The 22,456-nt window shown below is 36.1% G+C and overlaps 1 protein-coding gene across 5 annotated transcripts in view; it reads left to right on the forward strand.

Annotated features, from left to right (window-relative positions):
• Positions 1–22,456, forward strand: part of Ptprz1 (protein tyrosine phosphatase receptor type Z1) — a 143,340-nt gene that overhangs the window by 61,247 nt on the left and 59,637 nt on the right. For all 5 annotated transcript variants that reach the window (XM_048340128.1, XM_048340129.1, XM_048340131.1 and 2 more), the window contains exons 3-8: positions 9,465–9,644; positions 10,706–10,857; positions 14,294–14,389; positions 15,046–15,112; positions 19,360–19,517; positions 19,658–19,808. In XM_048340128.1, coding sequence (XP_048196085.1) covers positions 9,465–9,644; positions 10,706–10,857; positions 14,294–14,389; positions 15,046–15,112; positions 19,360–19,517; positions 19,658–19,808 — 804 coding nt within the window. The remainder of the gene's footprint in view (positions 1–9,464; positions 9,645–10,705; positions 10,858–14,293; positions 14,390–15,045; positions 15,113–19,359; positions 19,518–19,657; positions 19,809–22,456) is intronic.

The raw sequence follows: 22,456 nt of genomic DNA on the forward strand, positions 1-22,456 counted from the left end.
GAAACATAGGGTGAAGTACTCAGTATGAATGGGATATTGGCACCATTCTCTCAAACAGGTCATTAAAAAAACTTCATTTCTGTAAGCTTAGAATCGAAGAAGAAGAAGAAGAAGAAGAAGAAGAAGAAGAAGAAGAAGAAGAAGAAGAAGAAGAAGAAGAAGAAGAAGAAGAAGAAGAAGAAGAATTATTTACAAGCCAGGCACTGGTGGCTCATGCCTGTAATCCTAACTATTCAGGAGGTTGAGATCTGAGGATCGTGGTTTTAAGTCAACCCCATGCAGAAAAGTCCCTGTGAGACTCTTATCCCCAATTAACCACCAGCAAACTGTATGTAGAGCTGTGACTAAAAGGGGTAGAGTGTTAGCCTTGAGTAAATGAGCTTAGAGACAGTGCCCATACCCTAAATTCAAGTCCCACAACTGGAAAGGAAAAAAAATTTACAAACAACCATTAACAGGTTACATTACATTTTAAAAGAAGTGTAGAATGCAAAGATTTAAATGCAGCTTTAAATAGTTTATTTTATAGCCATATTGATTGTTCTGCTGCATTAAAATATATGCTAAATTTAATTGCTTACTAATAAAAATGATAATATAATCACAGAACTCACTAATATGTGTTGACAAGAGTAAAAAGTACATTACACCAGTTTCAACTACTGAATTACCACCCCCCCCCCGGTTTTCATTTCAGTTAGTAATTATGTATTGTGTGTAATGAATTTCTGTTGGAATTATTTGGATTTAAAAGCAACACAAAGTTCTCAGAAAACTATCACTTAATTTGAGCTTTCTTTTTTTCTATCTGACAGGGATTCTGACTAAAATTAATGGAATTAAGATGTTGCAGTGACAAGGTGTTGGTCTTTTAGATTTGATACTTTATCCTTCGTTAGAACTGTTTTTGTGAAGGCAAATTCAGCTTTAAGTAAATTGCACTGTCATGATAATGCTATCCTTCTGGATTCTAAACATATTTTCCCTTTTAGTGTGCCTACTGAAATATCCCTAATGTGACACATGAAATGCAATTTGTGCTCCATTGAACTAAATTCTCTATCCTCATTGAGACCTGTTTGGAGGGCTTTAAAAGGGAATTTGTCCTTTTGAGTGATCCCATTTCCTTTTACCTTTGTGAAATATGTTGTGAAGTGCTGTTTGTCTTCATTATTCCTAACAAGTAAATTCATTTACCTGCCCCCTTTACTGGATGCCATTGAAAAGCAAAGAGAGGATATACACTAATTATAATACTAGATGTAGTTGATCAACTTATTTATTCAATGCTGTTCTCTTTAGCTAAGCAGTTGATCAAAAAAAGTATAAAATATGCCAGCTAGGCCTCCAGATTTTTCAGATATTAGCTATTTTGGCTCAAAATCCTAGTTGCCTTTCCATCCCTGTCAATTCCATTACTAGTGCATGTTCAAGATATCTTTACTATTTCTGTAACTTCTCATCTAGCTTCAATTCTCAGTATCTGCTACTCAGAAACAGATTTATGAAGAAGCTTAACTCTGTTGAATAGACTTTAAGAAATCTGCCTTCCACTGAATAAAGTAGACACAAGTTACTGTATATTCAAATCTATGGAAATGTTTCCCTTCTATAGTTTCTTACCAATGGCTTTTACAACATTTGAGTTACAAGTCTCCCTTTCTTTTAGCCCCCTAAAGATTAGGAACACATCCCAATTTAATGGAGTACCTCAATAAAATATTTGTAAAATAAATGATCACCTTACATACCAGAGCTAGTTATAAGAAAACACTTCTATTTTGACATTATCATTCAAAGTAAGTTAGAAAAAATTCAAAAGAAATTGTTCATGTTTTTAATATGCATATGTGAGTATCTTGCCATAAACTATTTTAAAGATAGATGAGGATTCAGGAAACAGAAAGCCTAGAGGTAGTAGTGGACAAGCTGTTTAATAATCACATTAAAAAACCTATCACTGTTGATGATCACTCAATGATTTTAAATCACTGAGCACTCAATGATTTTAAAAACTAAGTTATAAATTTGCTACCTTGAAGTAGCTGTTCAGTAAATCCTGAATAATGGAAAACAGTGACTCATTTATGCATAGCCAGGTATATATCAAGTGCATAACATTAATCACAAAGTCATCTAATCTCTGAGCCTTCTCTTCTACTAAGAATTGGTATAGCTTGTCAGTAGAGGATTAGAGAAAATGAACTTTCTGTATTTTCTGGGACTTGTTAAGTTTCATCTTTGATTTTTCTTCCAAATTTGATTATTTGATAACTTTCTAGAGCAACAGAAACACTGAAGTCTCGGCTTTACTACTCTCTTTAAAATTTTAAATGTAAGATGGCAAAAGAAAGAAATATGTAAAATTTCTAGTCTCTCTCAGTATATATTTGTGTGTGTATGTGTATGTGTGTGTGTGTGTGTGTGTGTGTGTGTGTGGTCAACTCAGCATATATGTGTGTATGTATATGTCATAAATATCAGTTGATAATATTTAAATATCATACTACCATAGGAACATTCATACATTCATGCCAGAACTTCCTAACATGCGTATACCTTCTATTATCATCCTTTGGGTGTTTTAACCAGACTTGCAAAGGTTTTCTACTATCCTCATGGAAGCATCCCCATTGGGCCAGATGATAGAAGCCAAAGCATTCTTGGCTACGAGGCTCTCTCTCTCTCTCTGAGATTCTTTGCATCTTCTTTCAGTAGAGCATTAAGAGTAGACATTACCAGCATTTACCAACTAGCTTCAAAACTCTCTCTCTAGCTAAAACTAGAGATAGGCACACTAATTCACTACAGTGTCTTTTACTACTATGACATTTAATCACTAAATGATCGTTAGTACCTGCAGTTTGTAGATTCATTCAAGACAATTATGTATGTATGTATAGATAGATAGATAGATAGATAGATAGATAGATAGATAGATAGATAGATGCATAGGTAGGTAGGTAGATAGAATTTTATTTTGAAGGTGATGTACAGAGGTGTTACAGTTATGTAAGTCAGGTAATGAGTATATTGCTTTTTGATCAGTGTCCCCTCTTCCCTCATTTTCTCCCAGATTTTCCCCCTTCCCCCATAAGTTATATAGTTCATTCTCAACATAGTGTCTAGTGAGTATCACTGCTGCATTTGATCACCCTTTGTGCCACCATTTGTAGCTAACTAGTGTCCTTGAAAGACATCTTCTTGAATAAATCACCTTCCTGTCTTCCTGAAGATTTAAATTATATGCTACAATTCCAGTGTAAAATAATAGACATTACTGTATTTGTTATTTATTTATTGTTATGTTTATTTGCTTTGTATTTGAATAAACTAAAATTTGGATCCAAGTCATTCACTGCCAATAGCTCTTTATCTTTTGTGATACCTGGGTTTGAACTCAAGGCCTCAGCATTTCTGTGCTTACTCAATTTGCTTAAGTGGCACTCTAGCACATGAGTCATACCTTCAACCCTATCTTTTGCTGGTTATTTTGGAGATACGGTCTCATGGACTTTTCTGCTTGGACTGATTTCAAGCCATAGTCCTCTGGTCCTGAGCTAGGATTAGAGGCACCAGCCACTGGCACCTGCAGTCTTCTGCTACTGTGTGTTTGCAGTAGCTCAGTGCTCATCCAGACAGGCTCTGCATCCTCTCTCTGTGGAAATCCATTCTTTAAGACCTACATTAGTGAGCTTTGCTATGCCTCTTTAATTTCCATCATATTTACTCTTTCAGGCATTTGCATATTTATTTAACACAACTCATCTTTCTGGGATGTAATAAGCAAGCAAGCAAACAACTTTGAACTCTTGTGTGTCCCCTAGAGTATCTGCAATTGCTTCTCATTCCACTTGGAATAGAGAGTACAAGGTAGGCAAATAATTGAATACATTCATATGATGCACAAAAGTTATTACCCAGGCATTTCATTTGATTCTGCTCTATGTCAGACTCAGAGTTGGCAACAGCATGTAGAGGAAATAAACAACTTGATGGACAAAGTGCATCTCTTGAATGCTCCAATAGAAAAAGACACAGGAAATGTATAGGGGTGGTACTAATTCACGTGATTTGATGAGTGGATGAAAGAATGCTGCACATTTATGTAAATGAATAATTTACCTAAACTTCTCTAAAGCTACCATTGACTACACTGCAGTTCTGTTTCAGTGAATCACTCTGCAACTGTTCAGTCAGGGTCCTAATTTACCCCTCTGAAACATTCACTAATAAAACTCAGTTTAATGCTAATGAATTCTTTACACCTGCATTCTCAGATGCACAGCCCTAGACTTTTAACCACTACAGGGAATGAGGCCTCCAATTTATCCAATAAAAAACGTTGAGAAGTTATAGAAAAGTTTTTAAGCATGAGATTAGTCTAATGTTTTATTATTAAAAGCAGGCAAGCAGGATTAATACTTCTGTAACTGTTGTTTCATTTCTATATTCAATGCTTGATTAGCTTACTTCCCTTGGGTTTTCTATAGCTGATGATAAGAAACTTAGGTTCTTATGCTTTCTGACCTTTTTCTTTATCTATTTATTAGTCTTTCCTGCTAAGAAATCATGATGGGTAAATGGAGTTAGGGATCCTCACTGTTAATTTTCAGAAGACTTTGGACCTAGACTTCACAAGGAATGTAATTCAGGTGGTTCATGATATTCATGTAACCTTGAGTCATTTATGAATGTTCTATCTTAGATAATCTGTAGGCCATATTTTGCCAAATGCTCTTTTGTCTAGTGGGAATATAATCAGGAATGGTTGTGGACAGGCTGAAGGTGGGTAGTATGTGAGGCTGTAAATACAATAAAGCTAATGCTGCTATGCTATGATGGGCCAGCATCCCAAGTACTTGTTAGATTGCTATGCTGTGTGCTGTTGCTGTAACTGCTGAGCCTGTGGACAGGAAAGCCTAGAATAAAGCATAGACACCATTCTTAGCTTGCTGGTATTTTCTTTGTTCTGCTAGAATCAAATAATATCTTACTTTCCCCCCAGGATTATAAATCACTTTCCTTATTCTGTCATCTATCACTTTGCTTCTTAATTATAAAAGATTAGAAGGGATTTTGAGCCAACACTGACCCTAGGAATCATGATGTAAGCCAATGATTTTTTTTAAATAGAGTCCACACTCTGTAATTCTCATTCTCCTTGAATGAAATCATCAGTTCTCTTATGCAGTGAGACATCCTACAACAGACTTGAGACTTCAGCCCATTCTTGCAGTTCTTTTTTAATTTTTTGCTTTTACGTGTTTTTTTAAAATTTTTTATTTATTGTCAAAGTGATGTACAGAAGGGTTACAGTTTTATACGTAAGGCAGTGGGTACATTTCTTGGATAACTTGTTACCTCCTCCGTGTTTAACAGGAACTATTCAACTCAATTGTCAAGTAACAGTGGAAACAAATGAAACATACAATTGACTTTAGAAATGTTTCTTTAATTGGTTAAGTTGCTTCTTTTTTATTACATCATGTTTGATCCTCCATGACTTTGGACATATACAGCAAAAGACATCACCGTTTCTTGTTTGTTTGATAGAGAGGTTACTTATTGAACTCTTAGTATACCCGAGAAATATTTTACACATCCTACAGTATGGAAACAATAAGTAAAGTTAATGTATTCAGAAAGGAGAGATAAGGGATAAGGCTTTGAGAGAGACTGAAGGAAAAAGACCATTGAAAGAAAGATACATTTGAGCAAAGACCCAACTGAAGCCTGAGAACAAGTTGTCTGAGCCTTTCAATCATCTGCTGAAGAAGGATCAGGAGAGGCCGCATGTTTTCATGCTCTAGGACTAAAAAGGAAGAGAGTATGGCTATATCAGAGTAGTTAGCAAGAGTGATAGAGAGTGGTAGCAGGGACAATGTTGCTGGTGGCATATAGGCTTTGTCAACCCTGCTAAGAACTTTATATTTCATTTTCAGTGAGTTGGACAAGCACTGGAGGGATTTAAGTCATGAGGGGACATGTGAGCTGCTTATACCATTTTAAAAATTAAATTCTGGGCTGGGGATATGGCCTAGTGGCAAGAGAGCTTGCCTCGTATACATGAGGCCCTGGGTTCGATTCCCCAGCACCACATATACAGAAAACGGCCAGAAGTGGCACTGTGGCTCAAGTGGCAGAGTGCTAGCCTTGAGCAAAAGGAAGCCAGGGACAGTGCTCAGGCCCTGAGTCCAAGGCCCAGGACTGGCCAAAAAAAAAAAAAAAAAAATTTAAATTCTGAATTTTGTTGGATTAAATTCACTTCATACCAAATTATTAATATATAGTGACTTAAAACAATGCCGTCATTGTCTCACAGTTTCTGAGAGTCAGGAGTAGGGTTCTTTGCACGTGTCACTGAAATCAAGTTGTCCCAACTGAACCATGGGTGTTCATCCACACTCATTTAGTGTGGTGGTGAAATTTGGTTCATAGAGGTGGTAAGACTCTGATTCCTGGTTTGTCTGCTTTTTCTGATTGGGATTAGGGCACTCTCAGCTCCTAGAATTGAATCTACATTCCTAGCCACATGGCTGCTTACAACCTGGAAACTCATTTCTTCAAAGCCAACAGGAGAATCATACTTTGAGTCTCTTTTATAGCATAATCACAACATTGATTTCTCATCATCTTTGTCATGGAGTGTGCCCAAAAGAAGGACATGCCCCTCCCATGATCTCATCAGGTCTGTGCAGCTTTAATTAAATGGTATTTCAGGGCAGATACACTGGAGCATAGGAAGATTGGTTTTAATATTTTTGCAGTAGTAATGGCGGAATTTTTTTTAGCTCCATCCCATATACAGAGGACCAGGATTTTGAAAGGAGGAAAGGACAAAAAATGTAAGTTGGGAATCACTGGACATACCCAAGCCACTGCTTCTGGACATTTATGTATATGAATCTCCTAGGGATTATGTTAAATGGAAATTCTGACTTCCAGTGGTCTGTTTGATCCAACTTTTCTAACAGTCTCTTAGATGGCCTTGCTTGTGAAGTAGCAGTGTGTTGGCAATTGATGACAGTGGCTTGGGTTACAGTGGTCATGGTAGAGATGATAAGCAATCTGACACAAGATAGATTTTGAGGGGAGACACAGCATGACTTGCTGAGAAGTAGAAACAGAAATCTCTGAATAAATTTAAATTCAAAAGATGGTAAAGGAGCTTTCTTCAGAGCAGCAATTCACAGTTTCATTTTGGGTATGAGTAAGTATGAGCCGCAATTTAGAATCTACATATGTAGGTTTATTTAAGAAGATCATGAGATATGACAGAAAAGAGGCTTGTACATCGCATTCAGTGTTACTTAAGCCTTGTGCTTCTGTACATTGCAACTGTGCGACTATTCCTAAGTATGCTTGGGAATTATTGTACTGTCTTTGCAAATGTCAGCAATCAAAAGGATATTTATTGATGCTGCAGTTCCTTTCTGCTTCTCTCACACTGATGCTACCAAACTAAGTAGTGATTTTTGCCCATATGCCAAAGTTCCTTACAAGAGAAAGCACCGTATCATTGATGTGTTGATAAAACTATCCCTGGAAGCCAACATGCATCATTATGCATATTCAAAGCACATTGCACTCAAACACTCTCTAGGAATACACCCAGATTTCAAAATAAGTTTTCAGCACCTATTGATAGCTGCTAGATCTGTCTGACTATATCCACACCTTTATGGTATGGCTAATTACTCTTTTCTTTCCAAGGATAAATTTTGCAAATTAGCTTTGTCAAAGTATGAGAAGTAGCTTACAGTATGAGACAGATCTTCCATTGAGGTAGTCCTCATGGCCTCTCTTTTCACAAAAGTGACATCACTGAGGGTTGTCCTATAGATGCATTTACTGATAAGTTCCTTAAGTCTCAGTCATGTAAAGTCTTGGCCTAACCCATACTCATTTTCTCAAACAATTCCATCAACTGAAAACTATGCTACTGTTTTATTTTGTTTTTATGACAGTAAAAAATGCTAGCATTTAACAAGAGAGAAGTTTAAGACTTTGACTCACAATATTTCAAATATTTTATTTTATTTATTTATAAAGGTGTTTTAGTGTTATTATAACACAGAGGAGTTACAATTACATAAGTCAGGTAAAGTGCATTTCTTTTTATTATTAATTTTTCTTATTGTTAATACACAGATGGATTAGTATTATGTGAGTAAGGTAATGAATGCATTTTCTTTGCACAGTGTCATCTGTTCCCTCATTCTCTCCCAGTCCCTCCCTCCCATCTCCATCCACAAGTAGTGTATACTTCCCTTTCATAAGTGTCTTTATCAGCAATATATCAGATAAAGGCCTAATATCTAATATATACAAGGAACTCAAGAAACTAACCCCTCCCAAACTTAATAAACCCATCACTAAATGGACAAGAGAGCTAAGAAGAGACTTCTCAGAAGAGATTAAAAATGGCAAAGAAACACATGAGGAAATGCTCATCATCCCTGGCTAAAACAACTTTGACATTCCATTTCACCCAAGTGAGATTAGCTAGCATTGTGAATTTGAACCAAAGTTAGCAGTGATGTGGGGAAAAAGAAACCCTATTGCACTGTTGGTGGGAATGTAAACTAGTACAACTATTCTAGACAACAATCTGGAGGTATCTTAAAAAACTGAACATAGATATTCCTTATAACCGAACCACACCACTCCTGAACATCTACTCTAAACATCATGAGCCAGGATATGATAAAGACACCTTCAAATCCATGTTAATTGCCATCCTGTTCACAATAGCCAAGGTGTGGAAACAGCCTAGATGCCCCACAATGGATCCAAAAATAATGTGGTACCTATACATAATGGAATTTTACACAGCCCTTATAAAGAATAAAATAATATTATTTGCAGGGAAATGGATGGACCTTGAACAAATCACATTAAGTGAGGTAAGGCAAGCTCAGAGAGACAAACGGTGCACGTTAATTGAATTTTTAGTAGAACACACTTATTCATGACCTCAATAAGGGTGAAATTAAAGCAATATAATCTTATTTGGGGGTACAAATGGAAATTCACTTCACTATTAATGAAATTCTGTGTAGAAGTTTGATTTGGTTTTCATTCTGTGGTAGGGGGTAATATTAGGTCTGAAGGGGTTATACAATTTAGATTGCAACTGAAATAATTATACCATGTAAAACCCTAGGCTAAGACTCAACCCTACATAACAACTTGGTTTCCTATTGGTGTAGAGAAAAGTGATGGCTGAAGCAAGACATTGTTGACCTAAACTTGGCATGATTGCTCTACTTAGAGTATTTCCTACTAAAAACCAGGATGTAAATCTAAATATAGTTTCTTGTGAATTTACTTGACTATATCTTAATTTCCCCAAACATATGTCTATTTTGTATCGTGTAGTAAGTACTTTATAACTTAAAAGCCCACTTTCACATATCAACTTAAGAGACAGACATTTTTATCTTTTTTTTTTTCCCTAGGAGCACTTAATCAGAAAAATTGGGGAAAGAAATATCCAACATGTAATAGCCCAAAACAATCACCTATCAACATTGATGAAGATCTTACACAAGTAAATGTGAACCTTAAGAAACTTAAATTTCAGAACTGGGATAAAAGCTCTTTGGAAAACACATTCATCCATAACACTGGGAAAACAGGTAAAATGGTTGCATTCTATTTGTCCTTTGACATGTTTCTCAGGCCAAGCATATGTTTAGCAAGGTTCACTTTAATTATCTTTGACTAATGTTCTAAGGATGGAATAGAAGCTATTAGTAGAATATGTCAAATAGTACATAGAACATTAGAAATTTGGATAAGATGTTAAAAATATTTTGTGCAATGTATTCAGGTCATATTTTTAGTAATAAAACAAGGCATCTCATCACTTGAAGATGTGGTCAAGATAATGTAATTATAGATAATGTATTTTATTATCTCCATTACTCTTCAGTCACTTATTTATTAAGATTTTCATGTCTTGGCATTGTACATTGGGCTTTGCTAATCCTTACCATGCTATTTAAATATGTAGATATGGAAAAATAATTCTAAATGGAATTCAAGAAATCATATAGTTAGCTTTTCCATAGGAAGCTTAAAGGTTTAAACCCTTCCTAGAAAGCCTTTGTTAAGTGCCTTCTTTTGAAACTTTTCTAAACAAAAATCATGCAAAATGTAATGACTTAAATTTTAAAATATTGAATAAATTTAGACACAGATCCAATGATGTCTGGGATGATACCAGGAGAGATAAGGAGATAGGACAAAAGAATCAGGTGACGGTGGTTTATGGGTGCAAGCAACAGGCTGAGAATAGGAGCAGGCCAAGGGGAAGACTGTTTTCATCCCTCTGTCCCTTCTTCTCTCCTTATCTTGTCTTGAATTACCAACAAATAACTTTGGGAAGAAGAATTTTGCAGGTATGGTAATCTCAGGACACTAAACAGGGCAGGTGGATTGGCTGTCATTTGGGTGTCATTGGCTGTAAGGGTCATATCGTAGTTATGGTCTTCAACTTTTTTTGACATTGTTACAACGAGGTATAGTAAGTATATTGTTCCGACTACAGAGTTCAGAGTCAAAAACACTTTCTCTTTTAGTAATTTGTCAAATAAGTGAGTCTATGAATGCAGCTGAAATAGAGGGAGATTTTGTTCAAAGTTTTTATAATTTTGATATTTAGAAATTTAATTTTACTGTTTTTGTTTTGCTTTAGTGGAAATTAATCTCACGAATGACTACCGTCTCAGTGGAGGACTTTCAGAAGTACTGTTCAAAGCGAGCAAAATAACTTTTCACTGGGGAAAATGCAATATGTCATCTGATGGATCAGAACATAGTTTAGAAGGGCAAAAATTTCCACTAGAGGTAAGTCAGTAGGTCCACTGGTAATAAGTTAATTTTCTAAGTCATTGAGATTTGATTAATTTTTAAGTTCAAACTTATACAGTCGTATTTATAACGTATACATTTATATTTTGATTGCTTAATTTAATTAATAGCTGGCTTCCTCCCTAAACTGAGTTCATTTCAATGCACACATACAGGTCTGGACACAGTCTAACTGCTCTTCATTCTAGGAAGTACCTTTGTTTTTAGTAATAATTTTATGTTGGACATTGGTGGCTCACATTTGTAATCCTGGCTAATCAGGAGTCTGAGAGCTAAGGGTCCTGGTTCAAAGCCACCACAGACAGGAACATCCATGAGACTTTATCTCTTCTTAACCATCAAAAAACTGGAAGTGGAGGTGTGGCTCAAGTGACAGAGCTCTATCTGTGAGCAAAAAACCTCACAGACAGCACCCAGTACTGGCAAACACACATACACAGAAGTAAATTTTAAAATTTTACATGGCTTATTTTCAGTACTTACTATTTTAATTTGTAGCAGCTATGATTGTAACTATGCTAAAAATCATGTGTAAAGATTTATTTACAGTAATATAAATTGAAACAAATATATACAATGATGGAATATTATAAATCTTATAAAAGTCATGTTTTAATAGTATATTTACAAATAAAGGTAAATCTTATTTGTGCCTTTATAAAGAACCATATAAAATGCTGGACCAAGTATTATTTTTCCAATAATATAAAACATGAAAGGTAATTAATACAGAGTTAAAATTGTGTCTGAGTCAAATGGACTAAGTTTCAACATTGACTCCACAATTGGTCATATGACATCATAGAAATTGTTCAACTTGACTGTGTTTCTATTGTTCTTTTAGGAATCTAATGTGCCAGCAGTAGAACTAGCCTTCTCACATTACCATGAAAATTAAGTGAGGAAGTGAATTTATCAATCTTTAAAAAAATACTGAAAATAGAGAAGGTATTAGCATTGATTAAATTAAATATCAAATGTTATTTTTCTTGGAGTGATGAATTTATAAATGCCATTTTTATTTTAAATCCTTTCCTAAATAACTTCAAACATAATTGCATTAGTTTTATAATTAAAATTATTACTAATAAAAATAAGGTAGGTGAGTTGTACCTTTTTTTTTTTTTTTTTGGCCAGCCCTGGAGCTTGCCTCAGGGCCTGAACACTATCCCTGGCTTCATTTTGCTCAAGGCTAGCACTCTACCACTTGAGCCATAGCGCCACTTCTGGCCGTTTTCTATATATGTAGTGCTGAGGAATTGAACCCAGGCCTTCATGTATATGAAGAAAGCACTCTTGCCACTAGGCCATATCCCCAGCCTCTGAGTTGTACCTTTCACTAGCAAATGTCTATTGTACAGAAAAAGGGATTTTATTATAATGTTTCCGTGTGTGTTATAATGTACTTGGATAATTTTCCCCCCATTTTCCCTGTCTCATCTCTCACCACTTTTTCCTTTTCTATGTCTGTGTCTTTGTTTTTTTCATTTTGGATTACCTCTTCAAGCTAAAAATAATATAACTAAACACTATGGATTATAATTAGGGGACAACATATGAAATATCCTAATATAAAAATTTTATTTTTTTATTTAGCTTGTCAAAAACATAAAAATCCACTCCTAAAAACATGCTATTTCATTTCTAAGAGTTAAAAAACAGTAGGTTTTTCACAATATTACCTACTTTGGTGAACATGATTTTTCTTTTAAGATCCCAACAACCAAAGCAATCAAAGCACACATTGTAGGATTTGCACACTAAACCTCATTTGTTTTTTTCTCATCTGAAAGCCTCTCCACTTGGCACTCAGAAGTATTGTTTGCTGTTTACTTGTTAAAAATACTTCCCATGTGATCATTCAAGCAATGACATAGGAATGTCCTTGATGTGTTGTTTTTTTTTTTAATGTCTCCTACATCTCCCAATCAAATCTTCCTACAAATGATCTGAGAGGTCAGAAAACAGTTCAAGCCACCATCGTTTCTTTTGTAGATTACTAAATATCACTGTCCCTCTCCAGCTTTAATCTTTCCTCACGCTCACTTTCCCTAACCATTGCTGACTGAAATGCATGAATGACTTTCCATTGCCTTCAACCCAGAACTGCTAGGACAGTGTCACAGTTCTACCTAGTGTGCTCTCTGTCTTCCTCCTCAGCCTCTCCCCTCTCCTCCCTGCTCCTCAGGCTCTGCTGAAATCTCCAAAGAGGATCTTCAATTCCTTACACTCTCTCTTTCCTGCTTTAAGCCTTCCCCGGGCAGCTTTCTCTGGGTAGAAGACAGGCCTATGCCCTCTGCCTCTCAGCAAGCTAATGGCTGCTCAGTCTTCAGAGATCAGCTTAGAAATCCTCTCTAAAAAGGAGTGGTAACCACTCTATTCCCTGCTTCACATCATTGCACCCAACATTCCTTAAGTTTCTTAATTTTCTTTGAAGCTACTGGCCTTCTTTATTTTATTATGAATTTTACATGTTACGAGTCTAAGTGACCTGATTCCAAGCCCATGAACTGGGGAATGCAAGCAATTATAGACAAGTATGTGAACTGCAGTAAAAATAAGCAATAGCTGCATAAGAAACAGTTCCAATAGGATTTTTGCCTGGTAGGATGGTATACCCCTGCATCCCAGCAGGGGCAGGATGTTGCTTAAGTGTGAGGCCAGTCTGGACAACATAGTAAGATCCTGTTTCCGAAAGGAAACTTAGGCTCTTTGGGTACTTTTTGTTTTGTTTTTTTTTGAAGTCCTTGAACTTGAACTCTGGGCTTGGCCTCTGTCCCTGAGCTCCTTTTATTCAAGGCTAGTGCACTGCTACTTGAGTCACAGCTCCACTTCCAGATTTTTCTATGATTAACTGGTGTTAAGAGTCTCATGGACTTTCCCCTGGCTGGCTTCAAACCATGATCCTCAGATCTCAGCCTCTTGAGTCGCTAAGGTTACAGGCATGAGCCACCGGCGCACCCAGCCCTCTTTGCGTACATTTTAGATTGAAGCAGTACCTGAAAATGAGAACTGTGGACCGTGAAGAAAATCATGTGCAGCCAAGAAAAAAAGAAGCTTCATATTTGAAAGAGTTCCAGCCAAACAATTAAATAGCCTGTAGTGTCATTGATATATGACACATTCTCTAGCAAAATTATTTCTATAATACTCATTGGTAATCTCAAATGGGTTATTGCTGTCCTAGATATGATTAACTATATTTCCTTCCACACTGACAGCTGATGATAGATAGTTAATGTTGCTGTCGAGCCTTCTACATGCCAACATATTTTGAAAATATGTAAAATATTATTATACAGTTTATAGAAGTTTTGAATAGATTTTATTGAATTATTGAGTGGTTTTGTTAAGTCTTATGCTGAATTTTGTGGAACTTTTTATGTAAAAACTATCATTGTTACCTTTATAGATGCAAATCTACTGCTTTGATGGAGACCGATTTTCAAGTTTTGAGGAAGCAGTTAAAGCAAAAGGGAGGTTAAGAGCTTTATCCATTTTATTCGAGGTAATTATATATAAACTTACAGCTAACATTTTTTTTTTTTTTGGCCAGTCCTGGGGCTTGGACTCAGGGCCTGAGCACTGTCCCTGGCTTCTTTTTGCTCAAGGCTAGCACTCTGCCACTTGAGCCACAGCGCCATTTCTGGCCGTTTTCTGTATATGTGGTGCTGGGGAATTGAACCCAGGACCTCATGTATAAGAGGCAAGCACTCTTGCCACTAGGCCATATCCCCAGCCCCTACAGCTAACATTTTTAATCACATGAATATTGATTCCAAGTATCAAGGCATACTTTTCTTCCAACAAAAGAGTAGACATCCACAATGGAAACTGTTGATCATTTTCATAAAGGATTAATCTTTGGGTACTCATAAATAGGGTGGATTTTTTCTCAACTGCAGCAAACTCTTTATGAGTGCACAGGTTTGCTTATTTTTCCATACAAAGGATTATATTTGCATAACAGTAAATATGAATCATCTCACACTGGGTGGAGAATAAAAAGTACTTGGTTTTGTCTGTTTTATGGAAAATGCAAATGTTTGAAACAAACATATTATTCTTTATACTTAAGATGGAATTCATTAATTTTTACATTTTTACTGAACAGACGGTCAATTTGTTTGGTATTGTTTTTAGAATGACATTCTTCTTTAACAGGTTGGAATGGAAGAAAACTTGGATTACAAGGCCATTATTGATGGGATTGAGAATGTTAGTCGCTTTGGTAAGCTACTTAAATATTATTCTTCAAGATTTGAAAGTACATAAATTCTTACAGTAGAAATAAAATTATTTGTTCCAAAAAGGCACAAGGTACTGCACTTTTGAAGAGGAGCAGTCCTTTATTTCTCACCCTGGATAATTGACATTTCTCTCTAAATAATAACAATTTATCAGGACATAGTTCTTTAATATGTAAAAACAGGAATATAGGATCCAGACAAGTATGTGAGCTGAAGTAGAAACTAATAAGGAATAACTGCACAACAAAGATAAGAGTTAAAATGTTAAAGTGGGAGGCTTACGGGGAATCACAGTGCATGCTTGTAGTCCCAGGCAGAATCAGGAGGATGGTAAATGTGAGACCAGGCTGGGCCTCATGCAATATTAATGTAAGTAAGAGGTTAAATTTTTCTTAACTTGTTCTTGAAAATTATCCTAATTACATTATGCATCTAGACATATTCATTTTGACTCTGCTTTGTAAATCCTTGAAAGATTCTAACTTCTAATATGAACACAATTTTAAAGGGAAAAGGAATTGCTACTGGGGGTGAAATTTAATCTCTGGTACTTTTCTTTCATTGTATTGGGACTTGAACACACCACTGTAAGTCAGGGCCTCATTCTCTTGATTCTCTTTCTTGCTCATGGTTGGTGCTCTAGCATTTATCTCATAGCTCCAGTCCAACACTTTCTGATGATTAATTGGGAAAGGGTTCTCCAGGCTGGCTTTGGACCATAATCCTCCAGGTTTTAGCTTTCTGAGTAAATTGGCTTATTGGAATGAGCCAACAAAGCTTGCTCTCCCTGGTGAATTTCTTCATGAATCCTCTGCCTCATCAGTATGAGGAGGCGGGATTTTTGCAAGAATGGGCCATGCTTACATAGAACAAGATGTAATATGCTTTGAAGTTGTTCTGCCTACTAGCCCATGAATACTGTAATTTTTCACAGTCAGTGCTTTTGACAATATTGACAACAGAAGGCAAACCAGTATTATTGTTATTTTTATTAAGTAGTACACAGATGGTGTTAATGCTGTCCTGAATTGTCAATAAAATAAGGATCATTCTTTTCCAGGAATGGGTAAAATTCAAAATGAGAAGGCTCACAACAGATCCTTTTCTCAAAAGCAAAATCTTGGCCTAGGATCAATTCCTCTTTGTCAATTACATATGAGGATGTGAATTGATGGAAATTTTCCAAAATTATGAATGTATGAATTCCTGCAGTGCAACTTTCTTTTAAAAAATGCAATCAAATCAAGATGGTGCTTCCATTTCCTTCCATCCACTAGACAACATACTGCACATTAAGTATTGTAAACCACATTCACTTCACCCTCCTTGGGTCAAAAAGTGGATGCTATTCAGACTCAGAAAAGTAAACTAGTTTGAATTCCAACACTTGAAAAGTATGAAGTATGAATTCTGAATGTCCCCTTGCTTTGTGACCAGCCTACGGGGCCAACCATGATGTTAACATGGGGTGGTTAATGCTGACTTGTGTAGCTGTAGGAACTTCCTTACTTTCTATGGGTTTCTGGGAGTCTTCTCCTAAAAACAAACTTGTCTGTGCTCTCTGACTCTGTTTTTGCTTCCATAGCTACCATTATCAATCCATGAGGGGTCCTTCACCAGAGCCACTGCTACATAATTCCCTTGCTGAGATAATGGAGTCCCTAACAGCATTATTCTGCCTATATCCTGGATCTAAATTCATAAGCAGAACTAAAAGTCTTTTAAACTGGCCAGGGCACACACTGGTCTACTGTTTAACTCTCTTTTATTTCTCTGCCCAGCTACCTATGCAACAGCTTCCCTACTCTTTTTTCCTTTTAAGCTAGTTCCTAGGTCTCCAGAGCAATCAGCTTTCCCTACCACATACTGAATATTTCAGCAGAGACATCAGGAACACTGAGGCTAAGCTACAGTTGGCAGGGAGTCATACCAGAGTTTAGATTCTAGTCTGTTCACACCATTGGTTCCATTTTGTGGAGAAGATATATATTAGTTATATGTCCCAGAACACATAAGAAATACTTGTCAATTTGATTTTGAATGCTTGTTAGATATGATCTGTCCAAATTAAGTTAAATCCTTCTAAAATTATATATTTCTATTTTGATAACTCTAGAAGCAAATCAAGCCCTATTTTAAAATCTACACATCCCCACATGTCTAGTAAACTGAAGGTTTCCTGATACTGACTGCCAGCCACAGCAGGAGGGACATTTGCAGATTAAAGACAGTTCTTGATTTAGAGTCTGAAACTCTACTCATCTAGATTTCCAAATCCTGCTCTTATTATTTACATATTGTGAGTTCTCAAAATAACAGCACTTTGCAACCCAGATTCAGGATATAAAATCTACCTTACAAACGTGGATGGGATGTTCATCTGCTCCATTTTCTCTATGAAACAGACCCTTTCTTTCTTTCATCACCTCTCCCCATTTCCCTCCTTCCTTCATACCCATTATATAGTAGGCATTGTTCTCTCCAGGAAATGGAGAGAGAACAGTGGTGTTTTTCAGTGGTAAAATATTTTAATATTACATAATATTGATATAGTAAGAAAATATATAATATAACATATTAATATTAACATTATAAATATTATATTCCTCAGTCAGAACCACATGAAATCTTTCCAGTCACAAAGAAGTCATATACTTAAGTAACATCAGAGTTCTCTGTCAGAATGACTTATGGTACTTTTTTTAAAATCACAAATGCAACTCAGAGATCTGTCTATTGAAAATTCCTCACAAGCAGTTTTCATGTAGCCCCCATAAATATCATTGTGCTAAGTTGTAGGAGTGGGTTTCAACTGTACTTTCCTACTGCTTCAATATTTCTTTATGTCCTGGCTTTTAAACATATAATCTGTTTAAGATTGGATAATATTAAAAGGTGAAGTAGGAGCCAGAATTCTCCTTTTGCTCAACAGTGGCCAATTAACATAGCACTGTTGATTCACAAGCCCATCCATTCTGTACTACTTAATGGTTTGTCCATCATAAATCAATGGACCATAAATGTGTGGGTTAACATTCCCTTTTTCCCTCTATTATTCTCTTTGCCTATCTTTGCACAAATACCTCACTAACATGATTTCCACAGCTTTGTGTAATGGGGCTTTCCTATCTGATAATAGAAGTCCTCTAGCTTTTTCTTATTCAAGATTGTCTTAACATTCCTTTGTATTTCCATGTAAATTTTAAAAAGCATTGTCAATTAATTCAATATACTCATACACATGCACATATCCTTCTGGGATTTTTTATTGCAATTTCTTGAATCTATATTCCTTCAGGGGAAAATGAACTCCTATGATACTGAATCTTTCAATTTATGATGTGTTTTTTCCAAAATATGAAACAAACACTTTATGTGTCATTTATGTGCGGTAGTTATTTGTAGGTATTTGATGTTTTGTAGATATTTAATGGTAGGAATTTAAAGTTTGTCTCCATTTTAAGGTATATTACATCAATTATATTTTATTGTTTGATATTGCTACTTAACAATATAATTGCTATGGTGTAATCAGTCTTGTGTTCTGTTACTCGGCTAAGTTCACTTATGAGTTTGGTGGGTCAGTTCTGCTTAATGGTTTACAAGCACAATCATGTTATTACTTGCATTCTCTATCATCTTCCATTGTTCTCTTTTTCTGTTTTCTATCTTTGTACATCACCACCTTGACTTTCATCTAGTATTTTACATGCACATGTAATTTTATATGTTATTTGCAAATGGTCCTGATGTTGTTTATTCCTATGAAATGAGTTTTGTGTCTTTTGCTTACAGCAGTGCCCCAGTCCTTCAGTTTGGGCTCAAGTATCTTCTCTCATTATTGATTTCAACTAATTATCTTTAAATATGATGTTATTATTGTTGATATTTGAAGATAATCATATTGAAAAAGTATTTTAGTTTTGTCTGCCATGAGTTACAATGGAATCTCATCAAAATAATATAACTATGTCTATTGAGACATTATAACATCTGAATGTCTTTTGCATATTAAACTATTTTTTACAGCAGCATATTACAAAGATAAGACATCTAACATTATGCTGTGATACATTTAAGCCAATTGAAGGTATGCCAGATTTAGTGCCATTTTGATATGCATATAAAATGTTCCCAAAATTCAATTTCTGGTTAAAGACATAACAAAGCCCTGTGCCTTTCCTAGCAGCCTGGAATTCGTGCTGAGGTGTATGTTATTTCTCCACAGGAAAGCAAGCTACCTTAGACCCATTCACTTTGCTGGACCTTTTACCAAACTCCACTGACAAGTACTACATTTACAATGGCTCCTTGACATCCCCGCCCTGCACAGACACGGTGGAATGGATTGTATTTAAGGACACCGTGAGCATCTCCGAAAGCCAGGTAATCTTGGAAGCTCATGTACATGAAGCAATTGAAAGCAATGCGAAATGAGTTCTTCTGTAGCTCTGTTGGAAGGCATGTGCCTAAAAGCGTTTGCCGCTTGTGAGGCAGAAACCTTAAATGATCTCCTCTCCTTCCAGTTGGCTGTGTTTTGTGAGGTTCTCACAATGCAGCAGTCAGGGTATGTCATGCTGATGGACTACTTACAGAACAATTTCCGGGAACAACAGTACAAGTTCTCTAGGCAGGTGTTTTCCTCATACACCGGAAAGGAAGAGATTCACGAAGCAGGTATGTCCTGAAATTTAATGGGTTTATTTTTTGTTCTTTTGTTTTGTTTTGTTTTCTGTTTTCCATATTCTTCACAGACTCAGGGTAGGCGATGATTTTGGAATCATGGAAAATAGGGGTTTAGAGGTTTCGAAATATATAATTGCTTTTGCTGCTTTAGGCTAGCTATTTATCATCTCAGAATCTCAATTACTGCATTTTAATAAAATGACAAATCAAAAAATCAATTCTTCCTCAAAGGAATAAGCTTATGTATATATTTATATATTTAAAAAATACTTAGAAATAGCCAGGTGCCCATGACTCACCCCTGTTATCCTAGCTATTCTGCACGCTGAAATCTGAGGACCACAGTTCAAAGCCAGCCCAGGCAAGAAAGTCTCTGAGACTCTTATCTCCAATTAGCCATCAGAAAACCAGAAGTGACACTGTGGCTCAAGTGGTAGAGTACTAGCCTTGAGCTGAAGAGCTCAGAGTCAGTGCCCAGGCCCAGAGTACAAGTCCCACGACCAACAAAAACAACAAAAACTTAGAAATCTTTAGTTGTACAAGGCTGTTTCAATTCCGCATGTCCACTTATGAGTACAATACATGTTGATTACTGTCACTCCTTTTGTCCTTCTCCACTTGCTGAAGTTTAATAAAAAGTCAGCCACTTGCTTTTTATTTGGGGGAGTTGCAATTCTGTTTAAAATGTTTGAGTTTTTGTTAACCAGAAAAAATCTTGCTTGCTTTATCATAGGTCTTTGTATCAATAAGCATTTATTATCTTTTATCTTGTGGTTATTCTAGTGATAGTATTTTATAAGCAAAACACCATCTCCTTTGTATTCCTTGTAACTAAATTTGACAATAAGTAAGGATTCAGTTTTCATTTAGAATTTGGTTTATATTAAACTTAGTAGGATAATAAGTTGTTTATTAACTTGGACACGGTCTGTGAACTAATTTACTCAAGACTGGCTCTCTACCACATAAGCCATGAGTCTACTTCCAGTTGTGTGTGTGTGTGTGTGTGTGCACGTGCACTTGCATGTTTCATTGGAAATAAGATTGTCACAGACTTTCCTGCCCAGGGTTGCTTTGAACTTCAGTCCTCAGATCTTGGCCTCCTGAGTCGCTAGGATTACAGGTCTGAGTCACTAGTACCCTACTCCAGACATGATTTTTAAGGTAAAAATAGAGGTCAATATACAGGAGGAAATTGAGATTCTCTGCAATTTCACTTTTCAAATGTAACCACTGTGAGGATTTTGGTGGCTATCAATTCAGATATTTCTCTTAAACACATTTCCATTTCTCATAAAATCTAGAATGTGTTACATGCATTTTATTTAGTGTATAGATAGAAGCAGGAAGACACAGCCATATGCAAAGCTCTTCAAGTTTTCCATGTTTAAGGCATTTAAAAATAACTTGTTGATGCTGTTCACACCTCATTTTCCAGACTGTTAACAATGTTAAAGTAAACGTTTCTTAAAAGTGCAAGAAAATAAGGAAACATTTTTCAGTACATGCTAGGAATGTCATCATAGCATAATGCATTTGAACTATGAGAATATTTAAAAATATTTCCTGAAAATGTCACAATACATTAATAAGTTTACATTTCAAAGGATGGTGATTTTATGTCGCATTTGTTAAGGTTACATGTATGTAAACACTATAATTCCATTCAGAAAAGTAAAATGAAGATAATTTTCCTCTTAGAAGATTATACATTATCAATTGAACTATTGCCAAAGTTACTCTATGCCCTGGAGAAGAGTATGAAGTAAGTAGAATGTTATAGAAGTGAGTGATGGAGTCATTCAGAAGTGCAAAACAGGGAGAAGACTTTTCTTAATTCTTATACTTAATATTTGTAACTGATATTGACTTTATTAAGATCCAACATTCCACCAGATACCAGTGTGCCACAACTGTAATCCTAGTTACTTAGGAAACTTGGGCCACAGTTCAAAGCCAGCCCAGGCAGGAAAGTCTGTGAGACTCTGATTTCCTGTTAAGCACCAAAAAGCTAAAAGTAGAGCTGTGGCTCAAGTGGTAGAGCACTATCCTTGAGCAAAACAACTCAGGGACATCACCCAGGTACTGTGTCTTCAAGCCCCAGGACACACACACACACACACACACACACACACACACACACACACACACACAGAGAGAGAGAGAGAGAGAGAGAGAGAGAGAGAGAGAGATCCAACAATCCCAAGGGAGAAAAAAATCACTAATTTCTTGATTGATATTCTGATCTGAAAGTCTTTATAAACTTCTTGTAGTAGTCATCAAGGCATGTATTTACCAAACTTTACATTAGTGAGAAGCAGCTGAGTCAACCTGTGTACTTTCAGTAAATTATGACATGTTCCCTGACACTCCCCAGGAATCACCTCCCTGTCTTTTCCTGTCTATCCATTTTTCTAGCTATAATACAAAGAGCTCAGCCTGTACTTCTCCCTCTCTCAAGGCTGACTGAATTTCTTCCAAGGCAGGCACCAGAGCAAGAAAAGTTATGTGCATTACTCTGTACATTATTCTGTCAATGGAGTCCAGAATTCAGAAACTCAAGATACTTCCTCCATCTTAGAACTGACTAAACGTCAGGGTTAGAAAGCTGTTATAGGAGCGCATTTCCGAAAGATAGG

This window comes from Perognathus longimembris, chromosome 2, assembly GCF_023159225.1.
Source record: "Perognathus longimembris pacificus isolate PPM17 chromosome 2, ASM2315922v1, whole genome shotgun sequence".
NCBI lineage: Eukaryota > Metazoa > Chordata > Mammalia > Rodentia > Heteromyidae > Perognathus > Perognathus longimembris.